Raw genomic sequence first — 21,774 nt, forward strand, 5'->3', positions numbered from 1 at the left:
ATCGACGTCTTCTCCTGGATTATTGCCGTTAAGTTTTAACTGGATTCCTTGCTTCCTATCTCCTGCAATTGTGATTCATCCTCCCACTTCCCAGAATGATGATAATAAAATGCAAAATTGATGATTATACATGTTGCTTAAAACTCTTCCAAAGCTCCCAATAGAATAAAGTCAAAATGCTAGCGTAACACACAAAATTCCCTCTGATCTGGCTTCTGACCGCTATGACCCTGGCCTCCTGTTCCTACCTAATGGGCTAAACTCTGTCCATACCAATCACTTACTATTTCCTAATTTGCCACCTGTTTCTTGCCTCCCTGCCACCACACATCCTCTACAGCGCCTTCTGCCTTGAACATCTTCCTTCCTGTTCCCTTTCCAATCCCCAGTCACCTGGAAGACTCTTACCCCTCAAGACCCAGCACCCCTTCATGGATACTTTCCTCAAGGAGAGTTGATTACTTACTCTTGTCGCATCACTGTACAAAATCCTGTCCCAGCCTTAACACATAATGTGATCACGTTTTACATCTCCATCTCCCTTATTTTATTACTGGCTCCTAGAGGACAGAAAGTTCGTCTTATCTTTGCATTCCCAGTGCCTGGTATGTCACAGATGTTCAATAAATGTTTGTTGAATGAAGAAATAAAAGAAGTCACAATACATAGTGATATTTGATATATAAGAAATAAAGAAGAGGGAAAATTTACAACATCTATCCTAGAAACCTGGAACAGGAGTAGAAAAATGAACAGAAACGAGAAAATTAAAAGGCATGGAGGCCAGGAATTCAGTTTGAGGTGATTAAAGAAAAGGATGGATTTGGTTTTTCACAGGTTGAACTGTATTTGTACCAGGAGGTGGTTAGAAAAACAGGATCAGAAAATAAATGAAAGTTCAAGGTTAAGATTATAGATTTGAGGATTAAAATAGATGAGATGATTATTATAACTAACAGAAAAGTTTTCCAATTATACAAGAGTAGAATGAACAATTTTATTAAACTTATTCTAAAAGGAAAACCTTAAAGGGCTTTCTAAACATGGTTTCAAATAATAATCACAAAAGTAATATTTAATGGAACCATAGTTTATCATAATCCTTTCAAAAGGCAAATATAAAAAAGAAAATAAATGAAACGCTCATCCAGAAAGAACTCCTTCTTAGGACAGTACCCAAACCAAAAGCAGGAACCTCTAGGACTAGTTAGGACTGGGTCACTGTTTCTTCCTTAGAACACTGCCTCACGGCTATTCTCACCTCCACCTTGACAGTCACCTCTGAACACCTTTCTGGTGACATCAGTGAACAGCAGGATATAGGAAAACTGTCTATTTCAGGTCCCTGATTTCCATGCTCTCTGCAAAGCCTTACGAACTCATCAGGTATTATATTAATATTGTACAGATGTTGCTTACATCTACATGATGCCAAAACGACCGGTAAAACGACAGAAAAATAAAACAAAAATGACAAAAAAATAAAAACATACGATCAACTTGTTATATAAGCCAGCTCATGAGATAAGGTATAAACAACTGATTGTTACAATTACACAATACTAAATAACTTATCTGATTTTTTTCCTGAATTGACCTCTGTGTGTGTGTGTGTGTGTGTGTGTGTGTGTGTGTGTGTGTGTGTCTACCATGCAGACACAGCCAGTGACTGACAGAGGAAATGTGCTTTGTGACAATATAGCCAGCCCAAATAGGCAAAAATCAACAAGAATATATGATTACTTCCTTGATAACCCAACATAGGTGGGGCACTGGAAAATGTTTGGGACTAGAAAACACCTATCCCCTGGGACTTTTATATAATCTACCACAGTGGACAAAGGAGTTCCAATCCAGGTTTTGTGATTTACACTATCACCAGGCTAGTCCACTTTGCTTACAGCTTCCTAAATCTCCCTTCTCTATCGGTCTTAAAACCACATCCAAACAGACTATGCTGTTAATAAAGTGTGTTGCAGCTCTGCTCTCCTGGACTGACACAGCCCTATCATACTGGGCATGAAGTCCATGACTCTCATTCTTGGGCTTTTAAAGCACTTCATACTCTTATCCCTCATCCCTCCCCCTCTCCTTGGGAATCAGAACATCCTGGAGTACAACACCAGAAATACCTGATTCTACACTGAGCCAAGATAGGACCCTCCCCAGACTCTCCTGGTCTTCAGACCTATACCAGGCACACATTGGAGTCAGGCAGACCTGGGTTTGTGATCACAATTGTATCACTTATTAGCTGCGTGATTCTATGCAAATAACTCAACTTCTAAGAAATTACTTCTTTACTAAAAAAAAAAAAAAGGGAATAATAGTAGCAATCTGATGATCTTGCCATGAGGATGAAGACGACACGGGTAAAGCAATCACCACTGCCCTGGACCATGAAGATGCTCAGTGAATACCCACCCTCCCTCCTTTTCCTCCATGCAGTTCCATCCTGTTTGGGGCTGCTCCTGTACCGTCCACACAGGACAGTCTCAACTCCTCGGTTTCTGTTAATACTTGACACCCACGTGTCAAAAACAGGTTTAGAGACTGAATTTGAGGGAGGTGACAATTATTCCAATCAAAATTAAACTATACTTTGAGTATACTGACGAATTGTCTTCTCATATATACTTTTAGATGGCTCATTGGATAGGGTACCTTTGCATGACATTTTCACTTTTAGATTTCTTCATTTTTAAAAAATAAAATTTTAATATGTTTGTATTCACATATATTACATATACCCACAAATATATATGACTATATGTACTTAATTTCAGAAATGCTTAATATTTACTGAGCACTCGTGCTGTGCCAGGCACTGTGCAGAGATAGCTCATTTAATTCTCGGAGCGACCCTACCGGAGAAGTACCATTATTACCCCTATTTTACAGATGAGGAAACTGAGGCTTAAGAATGTTAAGTAATTTAACCACACAGTTAGTAAGTAAACATTAGCACACTCAAAATTGCTAAATAACCAATTGCATTCCTGATGCTTGTGTTTTATTTTAATTGAAAGTATAGAGGCCATGGTTTAACTGCTTTTTTTTTTTTCTGGTGGAGATAGACTTTTTAAAAAAATTTTTATTGGAGTATGGTTGCCTTACAATGTTGTGTTAGCCTCCAACGCACAACAAAATGAGTCAGTCATGCACATACAGATATCCCCTCCCTTTTGGACTTCCCTCCCATTTAGATTACCGCAGTGCATTAGGTAGAGTTCCCTGTGCTAACTTCGAATGAAGCTCACTGCTGAGCTCCAAGCAGAAGATAAACAGGAGGACAGGCATTACTTTGAGAGAGTGATGGGTCAAAAGGATCTTTTTGACCCACCTCCTAGAGAAATGGAAATAAAAACAAAAATAAACAAGTGGGACCTAATGAAACGTAAAAGCTTTTGCACAGCAAAGGAAAACATAAACAAGATGAAAAGACAACCCTCAGAATGGGAGAAAATATTTGCAAATGAAGCAACTGACAAAGGATTCATCTCCAAAATTTACAAGCAGCTCATGCAGCTCAATATCAAGAAAACAAAAAACCCAATCCAAAAATGGGCAGAAGACCTAAATAGACATTTCTCCAAAGAATATATACAGATTGCCAACAAACACATGAAAGGATGCTCAACATCACTAATCATTAGAGAAATGCAAGTCCAAACTACAATGAGGTATCACCTCACACCAGTCAGAATGGCCATCATCAAAAAATCTACAAACACTAAATGCTGGAGAGGGTGTGTAGAAAAGGGAACCCTCTTGCACTGTTGGCGGGAATGTAAATTGATACAGCCACTATGGAGAACAGTATAGAGGTTCCTTAAAAAACTAAAAATAGAACTACATACGACCCAGCAATCCCACTACTGGGCATATACCCTGAGAAAACCATCATTCAAAAAGAGTCATGTACCACAATGTCCATTGCAGCACTATTTACAATAGCCAGGACATGGAAGCAACCTAAGTGTCCATCGACAGATGAATGGATAAAGAAGATGTGGCACATATATACAATGGAATATTACTCAGCCATTAAAAGAAATGAAACTGAGTTATTTGTAGTGAGGTGGATGGACCTAGAGTCTGTCATACAGAGTGAAGTAAGTCAGAAAGAGAAAAACAAATACCGTATGCTAACACATATATATGGAATCTATTAAAAAATGGTTATGAAGAACCTAGGGGCAGGACAGGAATAGAGATGCAGACGTAGGGTATGGACTTGAGGACATGGGGAGGGGGAAGGGTAAGCTGGGACAAAGTGAGAGAGTGGCATGGACATACATACACTACCAAATGTAAAATAGATAGCTAGTGGGAAGCAGCCACATAGCACAGGGACATCAGCTCGGTGCTTTGTGACCACCTAGAGGGGTGGGATAGGGAGGGTGGGAGGGAGACGCAAGAGGGAGGGGATATGGGGATATATGTTTATGTATAGCTGATTCACTTTTTTATAAAGCAGAAACTAACCATTGTAAAGCAATTATACGCCAATAAAGATGTTAAAAAGAGAGAGAGTGGTGGGAGTTGTAACCCGAAGCCTCCTTCAGCGTCCGCCTTAGAGGTCTGGGAGGCTGCGCCGGCCCGGTGCGCGTCTGTAAACTCCCGCGGGTCTGGCGCGTCTCTTTCTTCCAAAGTTGGAGCTCTCCTTGGTGGGAGGAGGGGGGGAGGAGGGGAGGCCTGTGACGTCACTCGGGAGCGGGGATAAAGCTCCCCGGCCGCGGTCCGGCGAGGACACTGCCCCAGGAGCAGAGTGGGCTCTTCCGCTCGGGGACACTCGTTGCGCCCCGCCCCAGAAAGGCCGTGCCAGGAGGCACCATGCCCCAAAACGTGGTCCTGCCGGGCCCTGCGCCCTGGGGCTTCAGACTCTCGGGGGGCATAGACTTCAACCAGCCTTTGATCATCACCAGGGTAGGTGTTTTCCGTTCTTCTGCTGCAAGTCGGGGACTCTGGCGTGCCGCGGGCACCCCTGGAGAGAAGAGTGGCCAGCGAGGCACTGGGGTGCGCTGGGTGGGGCCTCGGCTTCGGGTTCACGGTTCGAGGGAGGGCAGCACCTTGGCAAACTAGGTCTGGAGGATGCAGAGCAGCTTAGAGAATTAATCCAGTCAGTTCCAATGGTCTCTGTCTGCAACCTGTTGGCCTCCAGCAACTTTCCGAGGAGAGAAGAACGGACGGCGTGGTTTCCCTGCGCTCAGAGAAGGCGAGGCTGCGAGGTGGGCTGCCTTCTCGCCCTCCCCTCCGGGTCTCCTTTCAATAACAAATGAGATAGGGTCCAGAGAAGGAGAGACAGTGGTGGCTGTTTGTTGGAGAGAGACAGGCAACTGAGCGCTTTCCCTGCCTGGAGGAAAACTTCAGCAGGGCGCTGTTCGCAGGGCAAGACCTCGGCTGGCCAAGTTGGAAGCGCTCATATCAGCCCAGACAGGGACAATGTCACTAATCTGTATTCCTAGGTTTCCAGGCATTTTGAATAAATATTTTCCAAAGCTGGAACTTGGCTTAGAAATCATCATCTACAACTCAAACTACAAAGAAAATGTGTCAGATAGTTTCGTTTACCTGATGGAGAACCATCCTCAGCCTAATAACTCTGAATACTTGACCAACAAGTCAAGCTTTCCTTACTTAATATTCTCTAAAGTATTGTCTAATTAAGAAAAAAGAAAATGGATACTTCAGGATCTGTCGTCAGTAAATGTCTAGTTGGTCTAGTTGACCTTTTTTCCAACACGTGTTTGTCTTAACAGAAAAGTATTATTATTTCAATGATCACATATAAAGCCTATTAAACCTAATTTTAAAACATAAACTTTCAGAATATTTATACCTTTACTATGCTTTATTTTGTTCCTTACTGCTTATACTATATTTTATAAATGTATACCTTATAATCTGATATCCTCACATAGGCTTTGAACAAGGTAATACTTTTTAAATTCTGTTCTACTTACAAGTTCTAAGAATGAATGGCTTTTAAAAATATCTCAAAACATGTATCCATGGAACAGATGCATACCATGGAACATTTCAAGCTTTGTTTTACATTTTTTGAAAACATATAAACATATCTGACATGTGTTTTCATATGAGACATGAAAACTTAACATACCCCAAAAATGTTCCTAAGTAAATTAGGCAGAAAATGGTTCAGTGACCTGAGCCAAGCAATGCCTTTTATGGATTTACCAAAGGAAACAGTTTGCATTATCTCTACGAAGAAATATTTTTAAAGTTTCCGAAGTGTAGTGTTCATTTGTTTATATTAAATGAAATAAGCTCTTGAATCCTTACAAAGGATAAACCATATTTATATTAAACCTTAAAGGAATAATTTTGTCACAGAAATCCTGTCAGTGATTTATAAAAGAAATATTTCACTATTACTGTGGAACATGTCAATATGATTAATCTTATGTTTGAAATGTTGAGTTGTTGACATTATAAACAGTGTTTATTTCAAAGCAGAACTTAACATTTTGCAGTTGACTGCAGGAGCTATCGGTAAATATATTTGATCTGATGACAGTTATTGTTTGGGAAGCCAATTCCGTTTGAATTTTTAACTCATAACTAATTTGTATCACTCATATTGACACTCGGTTCAATAACAGTGCACGAACACATCTGATAATTTCATTTGACTATGGCTTTTCTCTTTAACTCAAGGAGAGCGGGTGAACTAAACTGTTTTGTATTCCAAGTGTACCCAAAGCCATTCACATAAATAGATTCTTGCTGAATAAATGAAAACATATTCGGGTGAACTTTTTTGCCTTAGTGAACACCTAATTGAGAGTATTTCCACTGAAATTATAAGAATACTAAAACTCATTTGGAAAAAAGACTAAAAAATATTACACAGACATAATTATCAGTGTTGTAATTAGGTAGTAGAATAATTCTATTAATATTTTTATACTGTGTTAAAAGGTGGTGAATGAGACTGTGTGTGTGTTAGTATACTCTGTTGCCTGCTATGCACTCTTCTAAGCCCTATATATGCACTCACTTAGATCTCACAAGAATCCTATCAGAGTAGTAGTAGTAATATCCCTTTCTGCAGATGAAAAGAGTGGGGCTTCAAGAGATTCATTAACCTGTCGATGACCACAGGCGGCAGGGCAGAATTTGACGCAGGTCGACCTGCCTCCAAAGCCTGCATCCTGAAGCCCACACACGTGAAAGATGCTGCTTATTGTACAGATATTTCCAAACAGGCGTTTTGTGCCATGCAACTCATCCCCTGGTCCTACTGATGCTACATCTTTCATATCTACCACTTTCCTTTTTTTCTACCGCTGTCCCCAGGCAAGGTTTCCTAATTTCACACCTAGCTGTTGTCTCCCCTCTCCAATTCACCCTGCATCTTTGAGATGGTTGCTGGTTGCTCCTATCTTCCCCATTCTTAAAAATCCTTCAGTGGCATCCACAGTTTATAGAGAATACAATGTGTGGTCTGTAGCACGAAATTCATGGCTTTCACCCTCTCTCCCAGCTCAAGTTTTCAAGTTCATTTCCTCTCTCCTTTCCTCCTCTCACTCCATAAATAGGTAGTGGTGCCCATACTCTGGACCACTTATGATTTCTGTAACATGGCTTTGCCCCTGCTATCATTTTTCTCCAGAATTCTCTTCCCCACCCACTCCACTGTCCTCTGTGCCTGTGGAAACCCATTCAAATACCACTTCTCCAGCCTTCTTCGAGCAGTCATCATTCCATCCATTTAATTATTGTAGCTCTTGACCTACAACCTCTCCTTATAACATGCCTTGTACCACAGATGGTTGAGTACATCTGTATCCCACAGATGGAATGCTCCCCCCTCAGGGCAACAACTGGCAAATTTGGAGGCTGTTCAGTGCCAAGCACAGTGTCTAGTACCTCATACAGGTCACAGGATACAAACAGACATAATATGAGTGAATAAATTGTTCACTTTTGACATAAATTTATTTTCATAATAGGTGCAAACTGTGTCCTCAGAAGTATTCCACAATAAAGAAAAAGGAGAACTGTTTTATTGTTAATTGATTTGTCTGTTTTACATAAGTTCTTAAGCATACAAAGAATGAAAATGCTAATGCCTGCACTTAACACCACAAAAAGTCCCATGAATGAGATATAGTCCTCGAGTCAATTAAATCAATTTTTGTCCTACAAGCAACGCCCTCCCCTCCCTTCCTCACACTCTACAAAAGCAGATTATAGAAATGCTCCTTAGACCGTGGTCCTCTGCTCCACCCTCTGCTGGGGGCAGGATTTACAAAGTAATTTCCTCCATCAGCTGAAATTACAATTCACAAAATTAGGACAAAGGGTCCCCACCCTACAATTGTTTACCATCCAATGAATCAGCTGGGTGAAACTTTGTATCATAAAAAACATGAGAAGGTAAATCAAACACCAGACAATCTCAAAAACTTTTTTGAGCCATTGGTTGTGATACGATTTGTAGGAAAGCGGTTTCTAGGCAAGGGTGTTCTCTACTTCGTGCAATATGAATTTAAGTTTCAGTTGTTCAGCATGCAGCAGGGAGTTGCTACCGCAAACACCATAAACAACTGGCCTAGGCATTTCACAGAATAAAGTTTAAGGTTCACATCTCTAAGCGAGCAGCTGTTTTTTTTTCTGGCAAGAAGGTTCTAAGGAGTCTCTTTCTTTCTTAAATGTTTGGACCACCCAGAAGGTGGATCTACTATCACAGCCAAGTTACAGATGGTTTGTTTTCATAAATGGTCCAATTTGGAATAAAGCACAAGCTTCTTTTGTGTACACGATGTAAAACTACTGTACACATCTCATGCCACCATGTCCCTTCCCACTCAGTTCCTCTTCCCTCCTTTCTATACAGACCACACCCAGGATCAAGATCACTGTTAACCGAGAATGCTATATACGGACTTGGGTGCCAACATAGAAAATGTTAGTATATTCTTAAGTTTTGTAGGCTTTAACACTGAACAGTACTTTAATATAAATTATATTTGAAATTTGAACTTTTAGAAAGAAATGTTTACAGTTGAATACAGTCTTTTTCCAGGTAGCCCTCGGTATCCTTGAGGGATTGGTTCCAGGACACCCACTCCTCTATACCCCCAACCCCCCCCCAATGACACCAAAACCCCAGGATGCTCAAGTCTCTTATATAAAATGGTATTTGCATATAACCTAGGTACATCCTCCCCTATACTTTAAATCATCTCTAGATTATTTCTAATACCTAACGCAATGTAAATGCTATGTAAATAGTTGCCAACATGTGGCAAATTCAAGTTTGGCTTTTTGGAACTCCCTGGAATTTTTTTTCAAATATTTTCAACCCTCGGTTGGTTGAATCCTGGATGTGGAACCCACGGATTCAGAGGGGTGACTGTACTTAATTGTGTTTTGACAAAGACGTGTCTGCACAGGAGCACTGGTTCATCTGTTCCCAACATTCATACATCCCACAAGTACCTACTAAGTGCAGAAGGTATTTTATGTGGAAGGCACTGTGCGGGATACAGTCATCACTTAATGGGTTTCTACTCCCCTGAGAAGTTCATGTTATCAGCAGAAGAGACATGAACACAAACTACCATGATACAACTTGTCCAGGATTCCATGAAAAAAGTATGGCCAAAGAGATGGGCGGAGTCAAGGGAGAGAGAGTACCTGCAGGGGTGGCATTTTGGGATAGTGGAGGAGCTTGAGCTATAGAGTTAGACAGACCCACGAGGAATTTCAAATTTTCACTGGATGTGTGACCCTAAGCAAGTTTCTTATACTTTCTGAGCAACAGTTTTCTCATCTTAAAAGATACCAACAGTATAACACCACCATAATAGTTCTCACCTGTGGCTGCACAGGAGCCTCACCCAGATAAGCTGAACATACCCATGCCCAGGCGCTACTTGCAGAGATACTGATTGGACTAGAAATGTAGACTGCAGCCAGGTGCTGGAGGGCTTTGGATGCCAGGCGAGGTACTGAAGTTTATTTGTAGGCAATGGAGAACAACTGAATAATGGGATTTCTTATTACTTAGATCCAGGCCCCACAGGACAGCCCTTCCGTATATACTTGTCTTTCTCCATAACTATTTCAACCATTTTTATTCTTAATATAGAAATCCCACCAGGGCGATATTCTGGACTTCCCTCATGTTTCCCACAGTTAATAGGACATTGATAGATGCTTTACCTGTGATTTAAGTTAGTTTTTTCCAAATAAACCCAAGTAATAGGTTGATGTGAAAAACAGAAATCATCTTAAGGGACTTGTTAAAAACACAAATTCCCTAGTTCCTCTGCTACAGCTTCTGTTTCAGGATTCCAGGCATCTGGATTGGACTGGAATCTTTATGTTAAGCAAAGACGCTCGGTGATCCTTCTAATCAGATAAGTTAGAATAGATGTGCTAAGTGATTGACAGCAGTACTATTTCCCATGATCTCTTGAATGCTTTTGACATTTGAGACCCTAATGAAACTGAAAAATGAAGAATCCACTGAACAATTCTTTGCCTCATTTTAGCTCTCTCTCCTCATCATTTGGGAAAATGTTAAAAATAAACTGTGAGCAATAATATAAAGTAATATAAATAAACTACAAAGAAATAATATAAAGTCATGCTGGAAAATAATGCATTCTTATGATTAAACAGATAGTTTAACTTACAAAAACCAGGCCAGTTTAGTGGCCATTTGCTGATCACTACCCTAGCTGAACTTGAGAACTAAGAAGTGAAGGATCGTGTTTTCTCCTTGTCTCTCATCCATTTCTCTACAGATTCTTTTCTTTCTTACCAACTCCTAATGTGGAGGTCCCAGGACATCAATCGCCAGGTTGAACGCAAAGTCAGAAGTTGGTTCTGGCATCACTATCGACCACTTTTCCTATTTAGCTAATGAAACCGCTGGTGACATAGCTGTTCAACTGCAACCACCTTAGTGAGAAGCCACAGGTTCTCTGAAAAAGAGAAGCAGCCTTCTTTGTCCGAACTGTCTTAGAGTTGTAATGGTGAGAGTTATTAGAAAGAGCTTTGCAAATGTAATACTTTGCATAAACATAAAATAGTTATTAACTTCCATATTAACGTTGTTAATAACATTTAGTAATATTCAGTATCTAAGTTCAGCACCCCAGATATCTCCGTTTAAAATTTATATAGACAGATACATACAACCCTACCTTCCACTCATCTGAACCAGAGCTAAGAAATAATGTTAGGCTCTTCTAAACCTAGATCGAGTATTATATATAAAGCAAATTAAAGTATATTAGAAAAGCTAGGTGAGGCTTTAAAACCAAACACATTGAGCCATGCTTTCTCATGTTTCAACTCAAAGAAAAGCATTTTGGTCTTAGAAGTTTAAAAATAGATGGTACTGATTTTGATGAACTATAGCTAGAGAAAATTAAAAGTTTGAGGTTATTTTTAGCACTACAAGTCACACTGGGGATGGAAACTTTTATTCTTCTAACAGTTCTGAGTGTGGGAGAATTTCTAAATGGAAAAACATCTACGAAATGCCTCCTAAAAGCTGAGATATAATGATCTCCAGTTGTCCTCACCCAGCCCCCATCATCTGTCCCTTCTGGAAATTATCATGATTGCTACAGTGAGGTGATCACAGACATGAAATGAGTACAATAAACATTTTAGTGATGAGACTGAAGATCTAGGACCCATGAGAATTTGTCATTTTAGCAATTTTATTCATTTATATGAATCTTGGATCTCTCTTAGAGCCACTTAAATCGAATTGATGACTAGATTAAACAAAGAGACGAAAAATGAATTAATGACTGATCCTCAAGTTAAACATTAGGAACGATCTAGTTTATTCCTGGAGCAGTTTGAGGTTTAAGTCAAGTTCTACATATTATTCTGATCTAAACAGTGGGAACTTGCAAAAGGAACAATGACAGGTTGACATTAATAGCCATAATCTTTGGGTATATAAGGACTAGTTATTTTTGTTTCACAAGTTCTGAGTTAAATGTCCATTTCATTCAGTTTTCAAGTAATTATTCATCAATTCCAAACACTGAGTATACACTGTGAAGCATTAGGAATATACATAATATTATCGATATCCTCAAGAACTTCCAGTCGGGAAAACAGACACTACACAAGTAAATAAACAAACATGAAAGTACAAACTGTCTTCATAAAAGAAGACAATAGGGTGTAACAGTGGGGAGGGGGCTGGAGAAATTACGTCAGATGTCTGGGGAGGTCTCTCTGAGAACATGACATTTAAGCCTAAACCAAAAGGAGGAGAAGAAGCAACCGGGTGAAGGCGGGGGAAGCATTTCAGGAGCAAGTTAACAGTGTGCACAAAGCCCAGAAGAGGGTGCAAGCTTGGCCTATTTGAGGAATTAAAAGGAAATCGGACTAGCTGTAGAGCAGTGGATTGGAAGGGGTGGGGGAGTGAGAATGGTCTGAGATGATGTTAGAGAAGCAGGCAGGGTGAGACCAGGTGAGGACTATTAGGCAGTTGTAAATAGTTGGGATTTACCCAGAAAAACTGGGAGTAGGTATAGCCATCAAAACAATCATCGCCTTTAACTGTATACTCAACATGTTTTTGTTGAAATATCTGAATTAATTTCAGATATGCCACTTTCTAAACATTTAACAACCATATTTTTCTCATATCATTTCTCACATCATTTCCCCCCATATCATTTCTCATATCATTCCCCACCTCCCCTCCAAAAAAGAAACCCACGTGGATTTCTGGTAGACGGCATAAGGTTAGATCTTGCGTTTTTTTTTTTTTTTACCTAGTTTGACAAACTCTGTTAAAAAACAGAACGTGATGTGTTTTTAGGCCATTTACATATAATGTAATTATTGGTATGGTTTAATTCAAAGCTACCATCTTGTTAGTTGTTTTCTATTTGTTCCATCTGTTCTTCATTCATGGAGGAGAGACTGTGAGTAGATACAAACTTCTCTTGTATCTGTGGTTCCCACGGGTTCTAGATGCTCAATGCTTAACTCATACTTGGCCTTTAGCAATTTGTTCATAATTTTAGCTAAACTCTTCTTAACAACTAGTACATTTGGCCCCATCTTCCTCCATGCTCTGGTACAGGTGAGCCCATGCTTGTCTTTCCTCGGAGACTCCCGTCTTTCCTTAGATTCCAAGCTAGTTGGTTGCCCTGCAACTTCGGCTCTCTGAAGAGTCCACGAAAAGTCATAATTTTGCATATTATCTGGCTGCTTCTTGTTAATACAAGAGTGATTCTCTTTCCAGCTTTCTATATCCCAGGTGCATTATAGGGATGCTAAAGTAGTTTCAGTTCAAATATTAAGGCTCCCCAGATGTAGTAAAGTTCTATTCCCAAATAGAGAGTTCTGGGTGACAAAAAATCCTAAGAAACAAATGATTTTCTTTAAAGCAAAGAAAATATGATCCAAACAGGGAGTTATGGAAGATGTTTTAAAGGAGAATCAGAGATGTCATGATGGAGGAAATGTGGTTAGTAAGAAACAAAATTATTTCACATAATGGGAAAATAGAGGTAGCACAACTGATCAATTAAGAGTTATTTTAAGTGAGATTTAATATGTCCTGCCCAGTGAAGCATTTAAAATGTTACCAAGGTGAAATATAAACGTTGGGCACAAAACTCAAGATGCTGCAGGGTGTTGATTTTAAACGTGCAGGGTGTTGATTTTAAACGTGATTTTAAATGATCTCTTCCAGATTACTCCAGGAAGCAAGGCGGCAGCTGCCAACCTGTGTCCCGGAGATGTCATCCTGGCTATTGATGGCTTCGGTACTGAGTCCATGACTCATGCTGATGCACAGGACAGGATTAAAGCAGCAGCACACCAGCTGTGTCTCAAAATTGACAGGTGCTCTTTAATTAATGGTGTTAAAATTTGATCTGTTTTGCGGAAGAACCTGAACCAGAAGTATAAATGATTTCATCTTCCCAGTGAGAAGGAGTGTCACAGGACCCAGAATTTTGACTGGCTTTTTTTTTTAATGTATCAGCCACTTTGGTCTGTTCTTCACTGAAGTCAGTCAATCTAGTAGCTGTTGACAAAGAATTTCTAAAAAGAATCCTCTGGAATGTCAGAATAATGAAAGAGGCTAAAATAACTTTTTTCCTGTACTAACGCAGTTAGTTGACCATGAAAATAGAACCATTTAAGGTATTGGCCACATAAACACCGAACAGCATGTCCAGTTATACTGCTGTTCTAAACACGGTAGAGAACATGGAGTGGAATTTAGAGATGCTCCTAAAAGAATCTCGTGCTTGCCAAGATGTGATCATGTTAAAATCTGGTTGCTAATATCCTGTATGCTATTGGCTGTTTTGTACTGAACTCAGCCCAGAAGAATCCCACAAGGTATGAGAGGGTACATGTACATGAAGGTTTTAGACAATGAGACATTTCTGACCAAAAACAACATTAGGAAATTGATCTATTGCCATCAGACTCGTGATCTGAAACTGAATTGTGAAAATAATGATTTGTTATAGTGGCTGTTAGCATGTGTGTTTATCCTCTTGCTGTTGTAGTCACAATTGTCCCTGCTGTGGTCCAAAGGCACAGTCAGCCAATCTGCCATTTCACGAGGTGAAATTGACTCTTTCCCTATCTATGCATAACCTGTGTTCCTGTCAAGCACATAGTCCTGTAGGAGCCACATGATCCCAAGTAGATACATGAGAAGCGTTGGGCAAAGCACATTTCCTTGATGCCAACAGCAAATCCACCTGACAACTCATTCACTGCCTCCTGTGGTGACCCAGGTAGGACAGGAAGGAAGTTGAGGAGATTTAGGGATCCAGTTTGTCCTGTGGTCATCTGCAGGGTGTGCCTCCAGAATCTCCCTGTCCTGTACTGCTTCCCACAAGCACTGGAGACCCACTTTCTCCAGACACTGTACAATGTCCTCGCCTTAGTTCAGGTTGCTACAATCAAATCCCATAGGCTGGGTGGCTTAAGCAACAAACATTTACTTCTCATAGTTATGGAGGCTGGAAGTCCAAGGTCAGGGAGCCAGCATGGTCGGGTTCTCGGTGAGAGCCTGCTTCCTGGTCACGTCCTCACATGGCCTTCTTTGGTGCATTCACACAGAGAGGGAAGAGATCTCATGCCTCTTCTTTTCATAAGGTCATTAATCCCACCATGAGAGCCCTACTCTAATGATTTAATCTAACCCTAATTACCTCCCAAAGACCATCACACTGGGGATTAGGATTTCAACATTTGAACCTGGGGTGTGGGGCGAGGACACAAACATTCAGTCCATAGCGGTCCTCCAAGCAATTTTGATCCATTCAAGTCTTCCCAGAAGTACACTAAAAACATAAGACTAATTCAATAAGACAATACAGGATAATGAGCAAGGAATATTGCTTTTGCTCGAAGTATCAAGGGTTTGTTAGTATTTTCAGAAACATAGGAAATTAAAGTATACTAAAACTGGAAGTACCATTAGAATTTGGGGTTTACAAACGTTGTTTTATTTACAGGGCGGAAACTCGCTTATGGTCTCCACAGGTAACTGAAGATGGAAAGGCTCATCCTTTCAAAATCAACTTAGAATCAGAACCACAGGTATGAATTTTGGAGTAAATAATGTTCACATTATGTTTCCTTTTAAATGATGTGGATACCTTCCAAGAGGGAAATGTGGCAAATATTAAAAAAAAATGGAATAAGCCACCTGATGAAGTGGTTGTCTTTACTCTCCGAGATTAATTTATATTATCCGTGTCTTCTTACATCAAGAGAGAAAGAGAAGTATGCCTAGGCAAACACCTTGTTAAAAGACAAATATGTTCTCATCAGGAAAAAGTCAGCTATATCTATGTATAGTCCACTTACTTTTTCATTTTTTATGATGGACATCTGCCAAATGACCATGAGGTAATCCAAGAAATTTAAGATGTTAACACAAAGCAAAACAAAAATAGGGTCAACCATTTGAAACAGGTGTCTCTAATCTAATAGTTATTGTGAACTTCAATTCCTCAAGGTCTTCACCCAGCTCTTATGTTACATCCTTCTTTAATTATCAGTTCTGGCATTCTATAATTAAGTTTACTCTAGGAGAAGAGTTTTGCATTATGTAATCATGATGATATGCTGCCTGGGCTGCTGAATTACAAAAGATAAAGGATTTTCCCTTCAGGCAACGCTATATAATGAGCTAAATTAATCTAATAATCTGATGCTTATCCATGTCTACTTTCAAAACCTCCAAAAAACTGCAATTAGACCAACCCTCAATTGTGGTATATGGGAAATGTAATCAAGAAAAGGATTTTAGAACCTCTGCTTGGTCAGCAGCTCCCCAAGTTTAATGAGACAGAGATATATAAATCGAATATCCCTTTTTAAACAAGTATCCCTACTAAACTGATTAGATATTCCCAAAGTGTAGTTTTTCTATACATCTAATGAAAACGAACTGAAAGTATATTTATAATCTATGCTTCAGCAAGATTTCCCCTTTCAGGACCATCAACTCCTGAATTTGTCCTTCAAGTTTTCCATTTACCCCCATAAGCCCCCATTCATTTCACTCTTGGTAAAAACATGGAGAGTCCATATGTACATGTGTCTCATAGAGCTTCTAAAGATTTAAATAAAATAATATAGAAAAAGAACTTGGCACAGTGAAGTGCTCTCAGAGCTGCTCACTTAAGTGGGTGCTCTCATTATCGCTGGGCATGGCACCCCTCCCACCAGCCTGTGATCAGAAGGCCTCCTGGCCTTTCTTGACAGTGAGATAGACGGCGGCACAGGGCTTCCTGGAGACCAGTAATGTCTTCCTCATCACTATCCAAGGGTCATTACAAATTACTTTGGATTAAAACCTCATTTTCAGTTAAAATAAAAACCCCACCCCAACCCCAGGAGAAAAAAACATACTAAGTAGTTTAACTTTTAGAGGGAATGAGTTTGTTAGATCCTTGTCCTAGACTTTTGATTGGAGGGAAGGTAGAGCCTGAGCCTGAAAATCACTAAAAGCAAAAGGAGGAGAAAACAGGCCCCAAAGGGAGTGAGCAGGATATATGGAATATTCATGAAGGCGGAACCGCTGTGTCTGTTCTCCTTACTGAGTCCCCCAGGCATGGCACACAGCAGGTGCTCATTAAATAGCTGACAAGTGAATCAAAGGAACTGGAGGCCCTAAAGATAAACTTCATTCGAACACCGCAGTCCTGGGAACCAACTCTCAGACTGGTGTTCTACTGCCACCCCCAGGGGCTGCACGCGCGGCAAAGAAATCACAAAAGCTGAGGGGGATATTTAGGTCAGGTAAGAGTGCCGCTCTTCAGGGTAGGTGAGTAAAAGGTAAAATGGACGAGACAGGTAATCAATGTGGTGAGAAGCGCTCTGCATGCTGATGGTGCTCACCCCAACATCCAAGGTGGGTGGGCGAATAATGTCTCTAATCGACATCTTCCTGATAGAAGAAAGACTGCAGGAAGAATAAGAACAAAGTTCTCCAGGCAGAGCTGTCACCTGTAGACAGCCCTTGGCAGGAATGCCCAAGCCTACCTGCCTCCTGCAACCCTCATCAACTCATCATTTCAGAGGCAACACACGAGAAAGAGATCACGTGGTGCTTTAAAAGACAGAAAAGGGAAATTTAAGGCTCACGTACACGCATATATTGACCTCCCCAATCTCTCATCATCACTAGGACAAACCGCACAGAATTCTGAGTTTCCTTTTTCCAAATAGAGCAGCGTTCCCCAACCTTTTTGGCACCAGGGACCAGTTTTGTGGAAGACGATTTTTCCACGGACGGCGGGGGCGGGGGGGATGCGTCAGGCGGTAATGCGAGCGATGGGCAGCTGCAGATGAAGCTTCGCTCGCAGGTCCGCCGCTCACCTCCTGCTGTGTGGTCCGGTTCCTAACAGGTACTGGTCAGCGGCCTGGGGACTGGGGACCCCTGATATAGAGTACACATCCAAAATTGTACTGCACCCTTTTTCACGTTTCCATACACAATTTCTCCTAATTTTTGAAACCCGGTTTCATCAATACGAGATGCTAAGATATGGGACCAACTACACATATTTGACCAAAGTACCAAATCTCCAGTGATCCCTGATCATGCTGCAGCGCCCACTGTGGCATGTGGGTGACTCAGCAAGTACGTATTTTATTAAGCACGAGGTGAGCTTAGAGCATGCATGATTGGAGCCTGTGTTTTGCTAACATCTCTCCAGAATTGGAGTTTTCAAGGCAATTGTCTGAGCTTTACTCTAGAAGAGGTCCCTTTTGCAGATCTAGGAGTATTAATTTATGACTATGGTTATTCTGAGAATTAATTTTAAAAGATAATCCAGATTTTAAATACTCTGGCCTCTTGTCAATCATTTATTAGCCCGTGTGTCCTGAATTTTGGGGTCAGACAGTATGGATATTTATGATACTGCAAAGGGGGAAAAGATAAAGAATGAGATAGGTTTAAAAAACCAAAAGGTGAAGATTGGGTTAAGGGCTACAGAAGTCAGTCAGATGGAGCTTTTGAACATTCCATTAGTTTGAGTCATGACTAATTTCTTACTTGCACCCTCTCCAAGAGGTGGGTGTTTGAAGGGCTCAGAGATAAGGACCATTTCAGTTCTTCCCCTAAAGGACCAAAATATTCCTACCCCTACGAACCTCAGGCCAGATTTATGCATGACCAGTTCACATGACTTGGCACTTCAGGACATTCCCCACAAAATATAGCTAAATTTCAGCATAACCTCTCCTATCTGAAAATCCTATAGCACAAACTAGAACAAAATGCACTGATAAATATCAAACAGTGAATGTAACTTGTAGACTGAGATTGGAGAAAGGCTAAACTGTGGTTATGTTTGTATTCTTTTTTTCTTTTTTTAATTAATACAAAGCTATGCAAAGAGATGTCTTTTCTTTCTACAAATAAAGCAACCCCTTCTGGACAACAAAGGTGTGTCAGTCTGAAAAACAAATACCGTTGAATGTTTAAAATGCCATCGTATATGAGGGGATTCCCTGGCACTCCAGTGGTTAGGACTCTGTGCTCTCACAGCCAAGGGCCCGGGTTCAATCCCTGGTCGGGAAACTAGGACCCCACAAGCCACGTGGTGCGGCCAAAAAAATAAATAAATAAAGTAAAATAAAATAAAATGCCGTCTTATATGAATAGTAAAATGCCGTTGAGCAATACAATGTTTGAGCTCTTGTTTCTCAACCCAAGTCAAACTTCTGTTGTAAGTTATCCGACCTTTGCTATTTTTCATTTTAAAAGCAATATATAGTCATTGGGAAAAAAAAAAACCCATTACATCCTACCATCCGAGTACAGCCACAAATAATAAAATGTTAGTGTAATTTTTCCAGTTTTTTTCCCCTAGGAATAGGTTTAGGCTTTGGGGACTTTTTCTGACACAGTTACAGCAACAATGATACAAAATTTTAATATCTAGATTTTTCCATGTTTCCGTGCTATTATTAAATAGCTAAATTTTGGTTTTATGAATTTAGACTCGAATCTTAGGCTTAAAAGAAACTTTAGAGGTTGTTTAGATCAACCCCTGGCCATTGGATAAACTCCTTCCAGACAGTCCTGAACACGGCCTATGAGCAGGTGCATTTTTCTATACAATGCATTGCTCTAGAGAAAAGGTATGTGCTAGAGTTCTCTGTCCTTCTTCAAAGCTTATATTCTCCAATAAAACATTACCCTCATCTTTGTTTAATATTCGCTGAACAATTCAAAATTATAATGCAGTTACCACAAGGCAGGAAAGATGCTTTTCAGAAATAAAAATGCTGTTCTCTAAATGAGAAAGGATTGCATCCTTTCCATAAAAGATTTGATAATAAAGACATGCTATATGCACAATCAAGTGGGGTATGGGTTGAAATTGTCATATTTTCATGAAATAACTTTATTCTACAATGTTTTCATAACTGGATGGCAGCCAAAACAAATTTTCATAAAATCCCCAGTTCCCCAAACTCTTCCCCAGTGAGATATGGGGAACACTTGAAACAGATCACTGAAGAAAAAATAATTATAAGGGTGGCTTTATTTTTCATTTAAGGGGTGAGCATGAGGAGGGGGGCAGGGATTGTTCATAAATTCCAAACACGATAAAATATCATCATTTACTCAGTGTGGCTTGATCAAATATATGATCACTTGACATAGTTTCCCTCATTTCACAGGCATTTTTTTCTTATAAATAAACAGATCTGTATATTATCACACATGTATCAAACATGTTGTATCTGTTGGAGCTGGTTTTTGTCTCAGTTCTCAGACCGAATGTTTATCCAAGTAAGAAACTGAAAGGTGAACTGTCTTAGAATGACATCATTGCTGAGGTCATTTCAAGGACGTGGGAGATTGCTGTCAAGAGGTGCATATTCTCCCAATGGCAGCGAATCTCTGTCAAGTTACTTAGCTTTGATTCTGGCAGCTCTAGCATTCCATTAATTCAGAATATTACTCCTTAATATGAGCGCCTAACAGTTAAAAATAATATTTAAAGATCTAATTAACTGCAATGATTATTTGTTGAATTCTTAAGACATAAGAATCATTTAGATGCTTTTGTCTGAGTAGAATAAACACAAGAGCTGGACTCTATTAACTGCTACATAATTTTTTTTACTAGTATTTTCCATTACTAATGATTTTCCAGGAAAATATAAAAAGGAATTAAAGTGGAATAGCAAACTTCCCGTTGGTTTTGTCTTTTGATTCTGTTTGACCATCAACAATGATGTAAGACTTGGATAGAATGTTGCCTCTCCGTGCCATATTTAAATGTTTTGTTTACCTTTAGTGTATACACTTCATTGTGCTTTTTTTGGAATGACTACAGCAGCCCATAAACTAATGCTTTGCAAAAGCTAAATACAAATGTTTGAAGCCTGTATTAGAAACACTTCCTTTTATGATCTGAATGGAAAATAGAGTTTTACTGTTTTATTTTAACAAATTACACTTTTGTGACTTTTGCAATATGTAACTAAAGCTGAAAATGGCAAAGAAAAAGCTTGGAGCTAATTAACCTATGTGCTGCTTTTTGGAAGTACTACTAGAGACTATTATTGCACAAATATTTTCAGAGAAGATGCCTCATTTATAGGACAGTTGCCAACCATGTTTATTTATAATTTTAAGACAGAAGAAATAAGGGCAGAGATTTTTTCCCCCATAAAGCCATCCCATTATTTTTCCTAATTTTTGTAAATTCAATTCTATATACCAAGATCTTTAAGGCATATCACTCTCAGTTTAAAAAAAAAAGCTAAATTCCACAAAGCTTGATTCCTTCAGTACTTCCTGATTCACTCTTTTAATGAACCTGAGAGATTTATAGTCCACCGTAACTAAATTAGGCAATTAGCCTTCTGTCTTCTTTCATATCCAAAAGAGGAGCAAAGGCTTGAATCATGGCCATTGTCATTACTTATGATTATTTGCCATTCACTTTTTTCATGCCATAATAACAGCTAATCATAATGGTTAATCATAAAACACAGCCACTCCAAATTCATTATTAAATCAGCCAAAGCAATCAGATTGTACCAGTATATAAATGTTTGCACACATGTTCTGGGATTCAGCATTTTTCTAAAGCCATATTTGGCTGTTTCAGTCATTCTGCTATCTTATATCAGCAACTACATTGTCACCCAACCAACTTCTAGGCAGTGAGTCATTATTCTGGAGATAAAAAACTGAATCAATAAGATATTAGTCAATTCAATCATACTATCACAGGCTTTGTA

The 21,774-nt window shown here is 39.6% G+C and overlaps 1 protein-coding gene across 3 annotated transcripts in view; it reads left to right on the plus strand.

The window, feature by feature from the left end:
• Positions 1 to 4,744: 4,744 nt before the first annotated feature.
• The window catches only part of PDLIM3 (PDZ and LIM domain 3), a 30,324-nt gene continuing 13,294 nt past the window's right edge, over positions 4,745 to 21,774 (plus strand). For 2 of the 3 annotated variants that reach the window (XM_033409230.2, XM_049704219.1), the window contains exons 1-3: positions 4,746 to 4,929; positions 13,718 to 13,869; positions 15,507 to 15,591. In XM_033409230.2, the coding sequence (XP_033265121.1) occupies positions 4,837 to 4,929; positions 13,718 to 13,869; positions 15,507 to 15,591 (330 nt within the window). In that variant the 5' untranslated portion in view covers positions 4,746 to 4,836. Of the gene's footprint in view, positions 4,930 to 13,717; positions 13,870 to 15,506; positions 15,592 to 21,774 lie in introns of all 3 variants that reach the window. The other variant, XM_033409228.2, reaches the window with a different exon arrangement.

The sequence above is a fragment of the Orcinus orca genome, chromosome 21, assembly GCF_937001465.1.
Source record: "Orcinus orca chromosome 21, mOrcOrc1.1, whole genome shotgun sequence".
Lineage (NCBI taxonomy): Eukaryota > Metazoa > Chordata > Mammalia > Artiodactyla > Delphinidae > Orcinus > Orcinus orca.